General features: G+C 36.5%; 3 protein-coding genes across 4 annotated transcripts; 2 read left to right on the forward strand and 1 right to left on the reverse strand.

The window, feature by feature from the left end:
• LOC105172507 lies at positions 1,208-5,063 on the forward strand. The gene is made up of 2 exons (XM_011093966.2): positions 1,208-2,445; positions 4,190-5,063. The coding sequence occupies exons 1-2, from the start codon at positions 1,651-1,653 to the stop codon at positions 4,826-4,828; spliced, it is 1,434 nt and encodes a 477-aa protein (XP_011092268.1). The 5' UTR covers positions 1,208-1,650; the 3' UTR covers positions 4,829-5,063.
• Positions 8,554-11,992, forward strand: LOC105172508 (isoamylase 2, chloroplastic). 2 transcript variants are annotated; one of them, XM_011093967.2, is made up of 2 exons: positions 8,554-8,786; positions 9,230-11,992. In XM_011093967.2, exon 2 carries the CDS (start codon positions 9,328-9,330, stop codon positions 11,899-11,901), a length of 2,574 nt encoding a protein of 857 aa, XP_011092269.1. In that variant the 5' UTR covers positions 8,554-8,786; positions 9,230-9,327; the 3' UTR covers positions 11,902-11,992. The 2 variants fall into 2 exon arrangements, with proteins under 2 accessions (XP_011092269.1, XP_011092270.1); XM_011093968.2 differs by having other exon boundaries at positions 9,249-11,992.
• Positions 13,177-15,782, reverse strand: LOC105172509 (pentatricopeptide repeat-containing protein At1g10270; the record flags this gene model as incomplete). The annotated part of the gene is given in 1 exon segment (XM_011093969.2): positions 13,177-15,782. A coding segment is annotated over 1 exon segment (2,338 nt), but the record flags the coding sequence as incomplete, so codon positions are not given.

Below are 15,782 nucleotides of genomic sequence, written 5' to 3' on the forward strand. Positions count from 1 at the left end.
GGATGATATTTGTAATTTTTTAAATAAAAATAAATTATTTATAATTATGTCAAATTTAAAAAAAAGTGAAAATAGTTTTAATTTACCCAAATTTTAATCCTAGTTGAAGGAAATTTTTTTTCATTTCTTTTTCTAAAAAAAATATAAAAATAACTAAAATGAATATTCCCTATTTGCTTGAAAATTTATCAATATCTCGAGATATTTAATGAAAGTATGTAATCTTTGATGAAGGCTTATAATTGCCAGTATTTTATTTCTTAAAAAAAATTGAATGAGATAGATGGAAATTTCTGAAAAACTTGTAAAAAAACTGTCCACTTAGTCTATAAGAATATTTTAAAATATAAGTAAAATTAGGTCAATTCATATCATTGATGAAAAAATTGTCCACTTAGTTTACAAGGGCATTTTGATTAATTCATCGTAAAAAAATTATTGTAACCTATCACGGACTAATGAATTGGGCTAATTGTTAGATGATAATTAAAATCAATAATGTATCAGTAATTTTTAAGTAAAAAGAAGATATTTATAAATATGTCAAAACTCATGAAAGCTCGTTGTAATTTACCTATAAATAAGCAAGAACATCCATTCACTTTAATAATAAAATATAATTTATTCTAATTATGCTATAACAAAATATAGGGTTAATTACCTTAGGCCTCATCTGAAAATAAACTATCCTTCATAGAAGTTTTAAAAATTACACTTACACCCTTCTAAAAAAATTTCGTTCATAGAAAACATATATAGAGCAATAAGAGAGAAAAGTGTAGGTAAAAATTTCAAAGCAGTGATGATGTTTTCAACCACATGAGTCAGCCTCCATTGAAAATTAATAATGGGATTAATTACACTTATAATCCCTCTAGAAATACAAAATTTTACTTTTCTTCAATTTTATTCTTGAAATTATACTTGTACCTGTATCTATCAATTACATATAATATGATTTAGAAAATATCGATATTAATAGGATCAAAAATGTAATTTTATTTTTTATTATTACAAAAGAGAGTGAATATAAATTGAGATTATAACAATTTTAAAAAGAAAATTGATTGAAAATGTAATGAACTATAAGAATCAAACTCGAACCGTCCCTCGTTATTCAAGACATAAGATTCAACGTCAAAGAATTCTTGGATTCAGACAAACTCGGAGATCAACGTTTGATAATCAAACTCAAGTATAAGGATCTTTCCGAATATTTGACCCACGAAAGTAAGAGAAGACCACTATTTTCTGTCAACTTCCTAGTTGCCGCCTCCATTATCAAACTCAACTTTCTTTTTCTTTTCTTTCATAATATACATACCTGAGATCGCCAAAGTACATTGCAAATTACGAAATCTCACGTGAAGATTTGCTGTTTCTGATACTGTACATTGAATACCACCTCAAACATAGCGGCAAGTTGATTCTCAGCGGAGCCCTTTTCAATTGTATTTCCCTTTGTTTTCTTGCACCATTCTTCTTCTTTCTTTGGTTTTCTCTGCATTTCTCCCACTTCTTTAGCAAGTCTCTGTAGGTCGACTGAGATCCGGATCAAATTTCAAACGGGCACGATTATTATCCACTGATTTCGTGACCCAATTTGAATTTTCCAAGGTAAAGTGAATCTCTGAGTGACACTCTAATCTCATGCACTATGACAACTTTCTGATTTTCAACTCGATTTTCGTGGGCTGGGATTTCTGGGTTGATGCTGACGGTGGGTTCTTGAAATTAGACCTGAAGAAGTCAGAAAATAAGAAAAAAGAAGCAATCTTGGGTTTTTTGATGGTGGATTTTGGCAATCCGGGGCGTTTAGATTTTGTAGAGGAAAAGGGAAAAGGGAAAGAAGAAAAAAGAAGAGAAAAGGAGGAAGAGATGGCGAGGAGTAGGGAGAAAGAAGATCTTGAGAGTAGGTTTAATTCTCAAGTATCGAGATCAGTGGCGGATTCATCACTGAGCTTGTTCAAACTCATCTCAACTTTGATAATCTTTGTTGTGGGTGTAGTTGTAGGATTAGTTTCTAGTTCTCACATTAATAGGTACTTTACTTTCCAGAGCGACCAGTTTAACTTCAAGAATATATATTTCGATAGCGAGCAAATTAGCCCTGATGGGAAGATGGTGGTAAATGGTGAAGGGGATGGTTCTTTGAGCATAGGGAGTTTAATCGGGCAGCGAAATTTGAGCCATAGAATGATGGACGATGAGTTGTTCTGGAGGGCCTCATTGGTGCCTCAAAAGGAAGAGTTTCCCTTTAAGAGGGTGCCAAGGGTGGCATTCTTGTTCTTGACACGAGGGCCATTGCCCATGTTGCCGTTGTGGGAGAGGTTCTTTAGTGGCCAAGACGTGGAGAAGTATTCGATTTATGTGCATGCTCTTCCTGGGTTTGAGCTCAAACTGCCCAATTCGTCCGTCTTTTACAGTCGCCAGATTCCAAGTCAGGTATAAATTTTGATGCTTATCTATGCGATTGCTTATGACGTGCAGTGCTTTTCATGTGATAGTTGCTTGGAAGAAGCTCTTGTGTTGATTATGCTGCTCTTGGTAGTTCCATTTGATGATTTAGGATTAACATATCATGAAGAAGTTATTAAAGTATATATATGAAAGCAGTTGATTTGAAGAGGTTTTAACTTTTTCTCTTAGTTTTAGAAAAGGACGACAAGAGGCACTTGAAAGTATTTCATTCGAGAATTAAACAATTGATTGTGTATGTTTTTCATTAACCAACAATTATGATAAATTGAGGTTGTAGAATTCAAGTGGATGGCTGATCTGTTTACACTATGATTGGTGTCTTAGTCATATAGCTGTTATTAATCAGAACTACTGCATCTGTTCGTCGAGAAATATGAGATTTTTGCTTCTAGAGATGTACAATATAGACGAGGTAGTGTTGACTATGAACATGGTGATGGCACCCAAAGAAGTTCAGAGCGTTATATGCGGTGAAAAAGTGAAATCATGATAGCAAGAACACTGCATAAATGCATCATAGCCTAATGAAGATCATTGAAGAGGTAGAAGTGTAGATAAACAAACGGTGGAATTTGTTTTGCTAATGAAACGCCGGCTATCAGTTGTCCGATTATCAGCCTTGCCTTCCTACAAATGTGTGTCTTGGACAGCTTTATTACTTGAGTTTGATAGAGGCTGATAGATATTAGTAAGGACTTAGGACCTGGCTCATGTTGCCCGTGTGAGTGTATGTCTGCTGATCGTGGAGCCTGCGTTAGTCAGAATGTCAACAATATTTGATACGGTGCACCCTGCTTTCTAGTAAGTTGTGAAGAGGCGTATGCTTTGGGAAAATATAATGTATGCTCTAAAAGTAGGCATAAGTTTTGAAAATAAGACCTCTTTTTCTATTTCTTTGTTTCAAAATTATCTTAGAAAATGACCAAAGTGAACAAGTTCTCGGAATGACAACACGAGAAATTTCCTCAAAAAGAAATGGGGAAAGAGATTTAATTAACATCATAAGGGATTTCAGAGAAACAGACGGGTCTCAACGTTATGTCTTTGGATATGAAAAAGTAAAATAAAATGAAATGATAATATTTTTTTAAATTCTTTTTTTGGTTTTTCGTGTGATGATGATGTATTTACTAACTCTTTTGCCTCATGCTAGAGGCCTGTCACTTTATCTCGTTTAGTATTAGATGCATGATATATATATATAGCAGGTAATCATGCAAAAATATGGCAATGCATGCAAATATGCGACAATGGGTGACGGTCAAACATGGATGGCCAGAAAGATATCATTATGGATTTATGGTATAGTAGTTTTGTTATGCCTCCAAGTCCTTGTGTTTGAAATATGACCAACTGATTTCTGTGTGAGGTTAATTGGATGATATCTCTGAATGACCCCAAGTGTCGAGATAGTTCAGAAATCGATGGAAGTTGCTTACGAGCTGAAACAGTACTAGGAAACACAGATTGTAAGAACTGAGGCAGAATGATTATATTATCACCTTATAAAGCTCATAATAGTTAGTCTCCTAGAGTATGGAATATCGGCACTCGTGCAGGCTATGATTGGTCATAAGACGCTGTTTGTGTTTCAAGTTTCTTTTGGATCAATCTCAAGTTGTTACTTTCTGTAACTTATGTTTAGTATGCTGCTGGTAGCAGCGATATTGTCCTCATGAACAACTATTTTGTTCCGCAAATTTTGCAGCATGTTGAATGGGGCTCAGTCTCCCTGGTCGACGCGGAGAAACGGCTTTTAGCCAACGCCCTTCTCGACTTCTCGAACGAGCGGTTCGTTCTTCTATCAGAGAGCTGCATCCCTATCTACAACTTCCCAACCGTCTACAAGTACCTCGTGGAATCCGCCCACAGTTTCGTCGAGTCATACGACGACCCGACCCGTTACGGCCGTGGTCGCTACAGCCGTTGGATGAAACCCGACATCACACTTTCTGAATGGAGGAAAGGGTCTCAATGGTTTGAGATGCACCGTACTCTGGCCGTCAAGATAGTTGCCGACACCAAGTACTACATGCTCTTCAGGAAGTACTGTAAGCCCTCTTGCTATCCAGATGAGCATTACATCCCAACATATTTACGCAAATTCCATGGTGCCCTTAACTCAAACCGGACGGTAACTTACGTTGACTGGTCGGAAATGGCCCCACATCCAGCAAGCTTCACAGCTGCTAATGTGACGGAAGGATTCATACAGTCACTTAGGAACAACGGCACATGCTCGTACAACTCGGGTAAGACGCCTATCTGCTATCTCTTTGCTAGAAAGTTCGATCCCAGTGCTTTAGAGCCGTTACTGAGTTTTGCATCGCAAGTTATGGGATTTTGAAGTGTTTTATACTGCGAGCTCGAGAGTTTGGTAGATCTCTCAACTCGTCGCGATTTTGTTTACTGCCAATTTTTATAGCCAAATGTATAGAACACAAAGAAGAAGTGTTGGTCCCTCAGAAAATGTAGATTATCAGTTGCTATTAATAGTTTGAGGGATGAGAAATTTACAAAGTTCTTGTGATGAATGGATGAGATTACGTTAAAAAACAGCGTCTGTTGATCGTTTTGCTGTCCGTTTATCTCCACCTTGTTTGTTTTTTGCCCAGTCTGAATTCTTTTTCGCCATATTAGTTGGGGATAATTACATTTATACCCCTTAATTTATAGACTGTTTACACAAACTATCCTATCTTTTAGATAATTATACATACACCCACCAAAATATCATTATCACTTATACAAACAATCCCTTACTTTTTTGAAAATTTACACACTCCCTAAAAATGTTAACATTATTACACAAATTGCCATTATTTTTTAGTTCTCAGAGGTAGTTTATGTAAATATATAAAAGATAGGGATGATTTGTGTAAATAAACCATAGATCATGGGTGTAAATAAAATTATCCCTAGTTATAGGGAGTTTACTACATCAAGAAATAAGATATTATGAGTTTGTAGTAAAAATAAGGGATAACTATATGTACAACTTCTAACATGTAGCCTATTTAAAAGAATCACCCCTGTTTTTTTGAATAATCACACATACACCCATCAGAAACATCAACATCATCTATATACATTATACCTATTTTTTGAAAAATTACACATATACCTTCTAAAAATGTCAACATTATTACGTAAATTACACCTATTTTTTGACTGTCAGAAGTGGTTTATGTAATTATACAAAAAACAGAGGTCGTGTAAACAAACTTTATATCAGGAGTATAAATGTAATTATCTTAAAAAGTAAAGAGTTTTAATCTATCTTTTTAACATTTTAATGAACTCCTTTGATTTTTACCATATTAATTATAAGATTATTGTTATTAACATCTCATAGCTTCATAGTTTTCTTTTATCTAAATATTTTAAGGTGTTATTTTAAAAATAACATTTAATATTTTATAAGCTCTGTATTATATATATTTATAAAATCTTATAAATAAAATCAGCCGACGCCTTTGGTTTTATTATTAATCCCTTACGCGTTTATTAAAGCTTATTTGAATATTATTGTGCCTCACAAATTATAGTCGAGTTTGGTTTTATTATAACCAGATGAATTTTAATTGAATCAAATATATACAGAAATCAATTAATTTTTTTCCCCATTCAATTAATGATTTCTTCTTCTTTTTTTTTCCCAAAAAATTAAGATTTTATTTACATATATTCAGTAAAGTTATATTATGTTAAGAACAAAATTTATTTTACAAATACATGTATATATTAAAAAAAACAAAAAAAAAGATAAATTATTTATTAATAGGGAGAAATGCAAAGAACCCACTTGTGATATAGCAAATGAGCAAATTACCCCCTTATGAAAAAAATAAATAGCGATTTACCTCACTGTATTTTTTAAAATATAATAATTTACCCCCCCTATGATTTTTAAAATAAAATAATTTACCTCCCTATATAAGGAGATAATTGCTTCATTTTAAAAAGTATAGAGTAGTAAATTGCTATAATTTTTTCATATAAGGATAATATGCTCATTTTCAATATCACAAGGAGATAAATTGCTATTCACCCTCTATTAATATGTACTCCCCATCATTGAGATTGAGGCAAGACGTAACATGAAATTATGACACATAATTGGATGGATATATAGACCACTATTTAAACAACTCTATTACTAAAATATCAGCTTTAATTTTAAAAATCACATTGACATTGCAAAAAGTCAATTTTTATTTCAAGAAATACAATTTGTTCCACATTTTAAAAATTAATTAAACCTAAACTTTTTATATTTTTAAGTTTGTATGTTGATTTCTAAGAGCTCATCATATTTAATTTGGACCAATTTATTTATGGAATAATTACACTTTTTTTTAATGAAACTTAATATAATTACATGTAGATCGTCGTAAATTAGAAAATTGTATCTAATATTTTTTAGATTTGTTTCTATCTAAGAAATAAGTTCTCCCTGTTGGAAAATTTTCAATTTCGTGTAATAGAAATAACGTTTTGAAATATAACAATCGGATTTAGAAATCAAAAGCAATATCAGCCATGTTGGAACAAAAATTAATATGATAATTAGAACGCTGTTAACGACACGAAAATTAGAATAAAAAACTTACAGCAAGAATTGTAGTCCAATGGAAATTATAAATTAATCGAATCGCAGAATTCATTACTTGCCTTGAAGAAAATATACGTCCACATCAGTAGTGCACCGGGTACAATATAATTTTACCATAATAAGACGATTTCAGTTCTTTTGGTTTAGTACTATACCGAAGAACATTTCGAACAAACACTCAAAAATTCGTTACCAAAACTAAGCTCGAATCTTAAATATTGAGAGAGAGGCCGAGAGAGAGTGTAATTATCCCTTTATTTATGTAATAAAATATCAAATCAATTTTAACAAATTTGATCACCAAAATAGATTTATTTTTAATTTGACTAATCCTTATATAAATATCTATGTAACAAGACCCCCTGAACCAAGGTCCTCATAACCCACAAATGACATTTCTTAATATAAATAATGCCCTTGGAAGGAAGTAAATTAAAAAAAAAATTAAACAAAAAATGGAAAAAAAATAAAAATTAATAATTAAGGGTACGAATGAAAACTTGCACCATTTAAAAGTATTCGTGCCGATAACACCAGTACATAATTTTTGAGAAAAAATAATTAAATCGTCAGAAAAACTACTACATCGGTGATCATTTGTATTGATTTTTATTTTATTTAAATTGAATAATCTAGAATAAATGCACAATACTCATTTTAATGAATATTTTAATTAATATTTTTTTTTATTCTTGTTTGATGAATATTTTGACTAATAAATTTTTTAAGCTTTTATTATATACTAAAATTATTTTAATATAATATTAATTTATTTATTTTATAAATAAAATAAAAAAGATTAATCAGTAAAATTATAAAAATTAATATTTTAGCAAATAATTTGAAGGAAAATTACTATTCTTTTTCTCCCCTTGCCTTTTGTCCTCTCCCTCTCCTTTTCACTTCCCCGTTCCTCTCACTTGAACCAAACAAACCCTTAATTTTTTATTCATTATTATTTATAGTTTAAATATTATTGAGGAATATATTAAAATATTAATTGACTTTTATGATAAGGATTAATTACAATTAGCAGTTAGCACCATCTAAAAATACGAAACTAGACCTATTTTTGTTTCGAAAAAATCACTTGCATTTCTTTTGATAATTCTCGATTTACAGTTGTATTATTTTCATTAAGTTTTTTGTGAAAAATGCTGACATATATATATAGTTAATTTTTATACTTCTATGCGCGTTCATCATTTCGTATAAATTATATAAAATATTAATTGAGGGGTAAAATAAAAAATTTATGTAATTTTACTGTCGAGATTAATTTTTAACGGGAGGATAGTAGAGAATTTTTTGAGAGGGATGCAAGTATAATTTCAAAGTTTTGTGGGGTAGAAAATATAATGTAATATTTATAGAGGGGTTAAAGTGTGATTAACCCATAAGATAATGAAGCAGTTATCACTGATTTAATAAATTAAGGAGCAGGGGTGGTTGTTGAGGGGGCTGAGCTGAGTCTGACAGTATGTCAGGAACAAAATCCCCCACCTCTATCTATTAAAAGGACTGTACTCACACTCCTCTCTTCCTTTCGCTCTTTCCTTCCCTCACGTACAGACTTCTCTCTCTTTTTTCTGGATTCAATTTGATCTCTCTCTCTCTCTCTCTCTCACTAGGGTTCTTTGCTGGATTTTGGGTTTGGCGTTCGGCTTGCTGGATCATTGGTTCGCCACTCGTGAGTTTCCTCCAGATCTCTTCTTTTTATGTTCTTGTTGGAGTTTAATTCTATTTGTTTTGGTTTTGCATTTCGGCGACGAATGTGCGGATTTCTTTTGGAGGTTTTTGCGAGGAAGGTGTCGTGTTTCTGATTATTTTTTCCTTGATATCTTTTTGTTCATTTTTGTGAGAGTAACTGTTATGCATGTCTGGTTTTTATGAGTTTTGACATGGCATTTGGTCCTGTTTTCAATTAAAGTAGATTTTCGAGTTGTGCTGGTTGAGTGCTGTTTTGCGTGGTGGATTTGGATAGAATGAATGAATTATGCGCTCGAAGGCGCATGCTTGCTTGTGCAGACTTTTTAGGGGAAGATTACTTGCTTTATCTATCATGAATTAAGCAATTTTGCAGTTCTGAGACTGTTTACATAGTTGGCTGATAGATTTCTGAAAATTATCCAGATGTTCTTGTTCTTGGCAGGAAGAGATTGTGACTCAAGTATATGATCATGTCAAACTCCAAATTTGAGATCTAATCGTTTCTATATGCCTGAGTCGCGATGCATCCAGTACCGTGTCTAATGCAGTCGCATTGCCCAAGCAGTGGCATAGTTGGGCCAACTAAGTTGTTTTCTGCCAACTGTGGCAATTATGGGAAAAGGTTAGTAAGTGGTCCTAAAAGATTGGACGTTGCAAAACAGGCAATGTTCAATGGACGACAGGTGAAATATGTAAGAAGGATTTCTTATGGGCCTCACGTATTGAAATCAGTGGCCAATTCAGATGTTTCTGTTGTGAAAGCATCAGAAAATATGGCTACATATCGATTTTGGATGGAAATTGGTGGTCAATTGAGAGCCCTCGTCAAAAGGAAGAGTAACAACAAATATGGACTTTATGTTGAAGTTGAATCCTCGCAGCTTTATGAGGGACACAGTGAGCTGGTTATGATCTGGGGGCTGTTTAGAGCCGATTCAACAAATTTTATGCCGCTGGACTTTCAACGATCAAGTGCTGATAGCAAATATAGTACCATCGAGACCCCATTTGTGAAAGATTCTAATGGTAGGTTAGCTGTTGAGTTGGATTTTGAGGAAAGTTTAGCGCCTTTCTATGTCTCAATTCTATTAAAGTCCAAAATAGGTTCTAATTCAAAAATCTCAACTATCAGAAGCTTAAGGAAAACAAATTTCATTGTGCCAGTTGGTTTTGGCTCTGGGTATCCCTCCCCATTGGGCATCTCTTTTTCAGATAATGGTTTCATAAACTTTGCCTTTTTCTCACGCGATGCTGAACGTGTTGTTCTATGTCTATATATGGACAACACATTAGAGAAACCTGCTTTAGAGATTGATCTGGATCCATATGTCAATCGGTCAGGTGATATTTGGCATGCATCAATAGATTCTTCTATGCCCTTTGTGAGCTATGGTTATCGTTGCAGGAGTGCTACTGATAACAAAGGGCATCATGTTCTGTTGGATCCGTATGCTAAGGTTATTGAAGACCTTGGGTTGGGTTTGCCAAGAAAATGCCTTGGAAAATTGTACAAGGAACCTGCATATGACTGGAGCGGTGAGTTCCATCCTAGCTTACCGATGGAAAAATTAATTATTTATAGATTGAATATTACAGGTTTCACCAAAAATAAGTCTAGTAAGTTACCAGGTGATATTGCTGGAACTTTCTCCGGTTTATCAGAGAAATTGCATCATTTCAAAGATCTTGGTGTCAATGCCATCCTATTAGAGCCAATCTTCCCTTTCGACGAGAAAAAGGGACCCTATTTTCCGTGGCATTTCTTTTCTCCTGAAAGGTTGTGTGGACCTACTGGCGACCCAACAACTGTTGCTCAATCCATGAAGGAGATGGTAAAGAAGTTGCATGGCAGTGGAATAGAGGTCTTACTGGAAGTTGTTTTCACCCATACAGGTGAGGGTTGCGCACTAAGAGATATTGATAGTTCTTATTATCATACCGAAGGGGGGGACGACTTGACATCTAGAAATGCATTAAATTGCAATTACCCCATCGTCCAACAAATGGTCTTAGAGAGCCTCCGTTATTGGGTGATTGAGTTTCATATTGATGGATTCTGTTTCATCAATGCATCTCATCTCATGAGAGGTTTCCATGGTGAATTTCTTTCACGCCCTCCTTTGGTTGAAGCTATTGCTTTTGATCCCGTACTTTCAAAAGCCAAGATAATAGCAGACTCGTGGGATCCACACGAGATGGAGACAAAGGAAATAGTATTCCCTCACTGGAAGAGATGGGCGGAGATGAATGCAAAATTTTGTGTAGACGTGAGAAACTTCTTGAGAGGTCAAGGTCCTATAAGCAACCTTGCAACTCGGCTTTGTGGTAGTGGGGATCTCTTTTTGGGTGGTCGAGGACCAGCATTCTCTATCAATTTTATTACAAGAAATGTTGGACTTACTCTTGTGGACTTAGTCAGCTTCAGTAGTAGTACATTCGGATCAGAATTGAGTTGGAACTGTGGGGAAGAAGGCCCGACGAATAAAACTCTTGTGTTAGAGAGGCGACTTAAACAGATCCGGAATTTCCTTTTCATTTTGTTTATCTCTTTGGGCGTTCCCGTCCTTAACATGGGAGACGAGTGTGGCCAATCCACTGGAGGCTCCCAAGAATATGCTGACCGGAGACCTTTGGATTGGAATGCTTTGAGATCAGGATTTGGTACTCAGGTCACACAGTTTATTTCATTTTTAAGCTTGTTGAGAAGAAGGCGAAGCGATATCCTTCAAAGGAGGAGCTTCTTAAAGGAAGATAACATCGAATGGCATGGAACTGACCGAACCCCACCTATGTGGGATGATCCCTCATGCAAATTTCTAGCTATGACTTTGAAGGCTGATGCATTACCAAGCCAGGTGACATCTGGTTCTCCAAATGCAGGTGGTGACTTATTCGTTGCCTTCAACAGTGCCAATCATTTACAGAAAGTTGCTCTCCCACAACTTGCAGTCGGTTCCACTTGGGTTCGACTGGTTGATACTGCACTTCCTTTTCCTGGTTTTTTCACTGTGGATGGTGTTCCTCTTGACGCCGGTTTAGCAACATATGAGATGAAGTCTCATAGTTGTATATTATTTGAAGCTCGAAAATTGTAGTTGCCTCATGCTATAATTTCCAGAAGGAATTTGTATATTTGTCCCCATTTTGTCCATTAATGCTCAAATAAAGAGTGTGCTACTTGCTCTATCTGTTCCCATCTAATATTAGGTAAAAATAGAATTTAAGTATTTAGTTTCGAAATATAGAAAAGATCAGAAAAGTACATATATGAATTGAGTTGATTTGCAGAGGGCTTTTCTTTTCCTTTTCTTCCCCTCTTGAGTTTTGGCAAGATGCACTTAGTTTCATGTCTTTCATTCCAGACAATGGTTTGTGTCTCTTCTTGCATTGATCAATACGCGTGATAAATCTTCATGTTATATTTGAGGCTGCATTTGTTGCCATGACTATCAAAATGCCTCGTTGCACCTCTGCATCTATACCATCAGCTAACCTGGTCTTGTTAACATTTCATTTCCCAAGCAACTTTTTACTCCGACTTCTCCTTCATCTTTGAATCTAATATTAAGAGAAACAATGTTTGACCTACATATTTGTATAAAATTAGCAGCATCTGTGCACGAACAAGATGATTATGAAGACTGGTAAACCCAAAAGTAACCAAAAAAGAAACAAAAAAAAAATCAGAACATGTAAATGATGTAGCAGGATGGACAAAAGTAACAACACATTTATGCACCCTTGGAAAGGAAATAATCAAAGAAAAGACAAGGAACTGCCTATTTTGTTTGAATGAAAGAAAGTCGAGCGCACACATCAAGGTTCGAATGCAGGACCTCCGGTAGGAAATCTTGAGTCCAAACCGTTTGGACCCCAAGATACGAATCTCAAGACTTGGTTCAAGAACAAAAGTTTGGAAGTGAAAGCCGTCTACAGATTGTCCCAACCACATACCTAACTGAATACGATATATGCACAGCGAGAACAAAGATGTCGCAGTCAAGAACTTGTGCTTCACCAGCTATACTCCAGAGAATGCAAAAGGGTTGCCAATTTCCAACTTAAAACGATATGTAAGTATTCATTGAGGCTAACATTTTACTTGGAATGGATCACCCACATAGTTCATATAGCAAACAGTGAAATAAAACTTACTTGCAATCACTAGGTAACTTTAAAAGAAAGTGTACTAAGCCTTACTGATTACCAATGCATAATAGTAATATACAAATTCACGGAATGTGAGTTCCAATTTCAGATCAAATCAACACGGGTACTTGAAAAGCAATCACCCATTTGTCATTCTTGCTAAATCATTAACTTCATTCCAAATACATGAAATAGAAATTAAGTGGAACAACATGACTACAAAACACAAAAGAAAATCATAATAATCATTATTAGTCATAAGACCTTTAACCAGTACACTAATGAAATACAAATATAATAAATGCTCATGTCTGTTTTTGCAACTTCCGGCAGGTATGCCTACAAGGTCCACAACTCTTACAAAATTTTCTTTTTGATCATATTTATATTGATTCACAGTCTCTATCGAGCCAAAAAATAGTTGCTCAAGCTGTAACATTTTAAATACTTCAGAACAGACCAATTGAACACTAAACATTCACCTATAAGTTAAGAAGCACTTTGTTCAGCCATGCGAGGAAACCCTGCTTCCTGCTCCGGTATGGGATGTGGTCGTGCCACATGTTCTGTCATCTGGGGTTGACGGGTTTGTTCTGTAAATTGATTTGGAAAAGACATCTGTTGGGGAGAAGATGTCTGCCATGGCATTGCAGGACTTCTTACTCCTTGTTCTACCATTTCAGGTGGCCTCATTACCCTTGGTGGACCTCTTGGTCCTAGGAAAGGCCTCTGAGGTGGGAAAGGACTTGGAAACCTGTTCAAAATATTCTCGATCTCTGCCCGTCGACCTAGCCCCTCAAAAACATCCAACACAAATTCTTTAAGTGAAGCAGTAGTTCCAATACCTTGGTTCATCATATCTCTGACCAAATTGGCAGTGGCATCAAAATTACCTTCCTTCGCTAGACCCCTTATCACAATATCATAAGTCATTACATCAGGTTTTGGTTCTCTATCAATCATTTTTGACAAAATGGGCAAACAATCAGCAGCTTTGCCCTTCTCAATTAAGAACCCAAACCACTTATTCGCATAAGGAGGGATAACCCTCAAACCTGCCTCAACCATCTTTGTATACTTCTCCAGCATACTATCAACCTTGTCCACCTTAATATAGGCATCAATCAATGTTCTATACGTATTAACATCAGGGGATAATGACTTATCACATAATTGCTTATAATACTGCTCTGCTTCATCCATCATTTCAAGTTCACACAGCCTTGCCATCATATTGTTAAAACCGGCCACATCCATCTGGAAAGGCTTTGACTTGACTCCCTTCCCAGCCCTCTTGAAAACATCCATTGCTTCGTCAACCTTCCCTTCCTTAAAGCACTCATTGACCATCATATTGAATGTGTCCGAATTGACCGCCTGGAAAGTAGGTGGTGTGTGATCGTCCAACATGTCGTGGAACAAATCCCATGCTTCTTTCTTCTTTCCATGCCTCAACAACGTTTCCAGCAATACATTTCGTGTTGCAGGGACCATCCTGTAATTCCTAGCCATCAAGTCCCTGTATGATTCCATTGCCTCCTTTGGTTTACCCTGATTGAAAAACCAATCCATGAATGTTGCATTAACTACCCCATCATAAACTGTGCAGCGCTCCTTCAACTCGTCAAACAACTCATTAGCCTTCTCCAAATTGCCTAAATTCAAGAAACCAAGAATCACATTATTATAAACCAAAGAATCTGCACCATGACCCTTGTGCAACATTTCACGAAGTAAATCCACCGCATCATTAATGCGTCCTGCATCAATCAGGCCCTTTGTTAGGTGGCGATAGGTGACAGCTGATGGGCTATAGGGAGCATTCTCTAAAATGTATTCATAAACTTTCAGTGCATCCTCTATCTCATTGGACTCACAGTGAGAAACAATGAGGTTATTATATGAAACAATGTTTGGTATGATATTGAACTGGCGAAAGAAGTATTGGAACAGGGCTTTAGCATCATTATAGCGCTTGGCTCGATACATTGCCGCAATTATGGCATTGCAAGTGAAGACAGTGGGGCGTATGGACTGGAATACAGACTGACGAGCAACATAGGAGGCGGAATCTAGGTCTCCCGCGCGAATAAGGGATTGGACACGGTTGTGTAGGTTGAGGCGGGGGCCCACGAGAGCAGAGGTGGAATCAGGGAGGCGGGGCTTGTCAGGGTTGTTGGCGTTGGGCGGAGGAGTTTGCGGGTTCGGGCGGAGGGCATAAAGCGGGGGCTCAATCCGGAGTCTCCGCTTGCGGCGGCGTCGTTCGGCTGCAGCTTCCTCCGCGGACGAGAATCCGTACGACCGTTGGGGGACAAAGGGCGCCGAAGCAGGGGCGGCGGCGCTGTTGGTAGTGGAGGAAATGGGGAAATGGGAATGATTAGATGCCGGGAAGTTGGTGGTGGTGGAAGTTGGGAAGTGGGACTGATTTGGGGGTGCGGAGGTGGAAAACTGGGGGTTCTGATAATAATTTGACGATTCTGCGGAAGGGGCTGGGGCATGAGGATTGTAATGGTAATTTGATGCATCGGGGGAGTAGAAGTGATTAGGAGCGGCGGAGGTGGAGAACTGGGGGCTGTGATTATAATTTGAGGATTCAGCGGCAGGGGCGGTGATGTTAGGATTGTAGTGTGAATTGGAGGCATCAGGAGAGGGGGAATAGAAATGGTTAGGGACGGAGGGGGGATTAGGGTATTGGGGCTCCTGATTGGAGGTATGTGGAATGGGGGAATGGAAGGGGAAGGGGAAGGAATTGGAGGCGGAGGAGTATCGGCGGAGGGAGCGGACGAGGAGGAGGCGGCAGAGAGAGATGGTGGTGGTGGAGATGGAG

The sequence above is a fragment of the Sesamum indicum genome, linkage group LG10 (assembly GCF_000512975.1).
Source record: "Sesamum indicum cultivar Zhongzhi No. 13 linkage group LG10, S_indicum_v1.0, whole genome shotgun sequence".
Taxonomy (NCBI): domain Eukaryota; kingdom Viridiplantae; phylum Streptophyta; class Magnoliopsida; order Lamiales; family Pedaliaceae; genus Sesamum; species Sesamum indicum.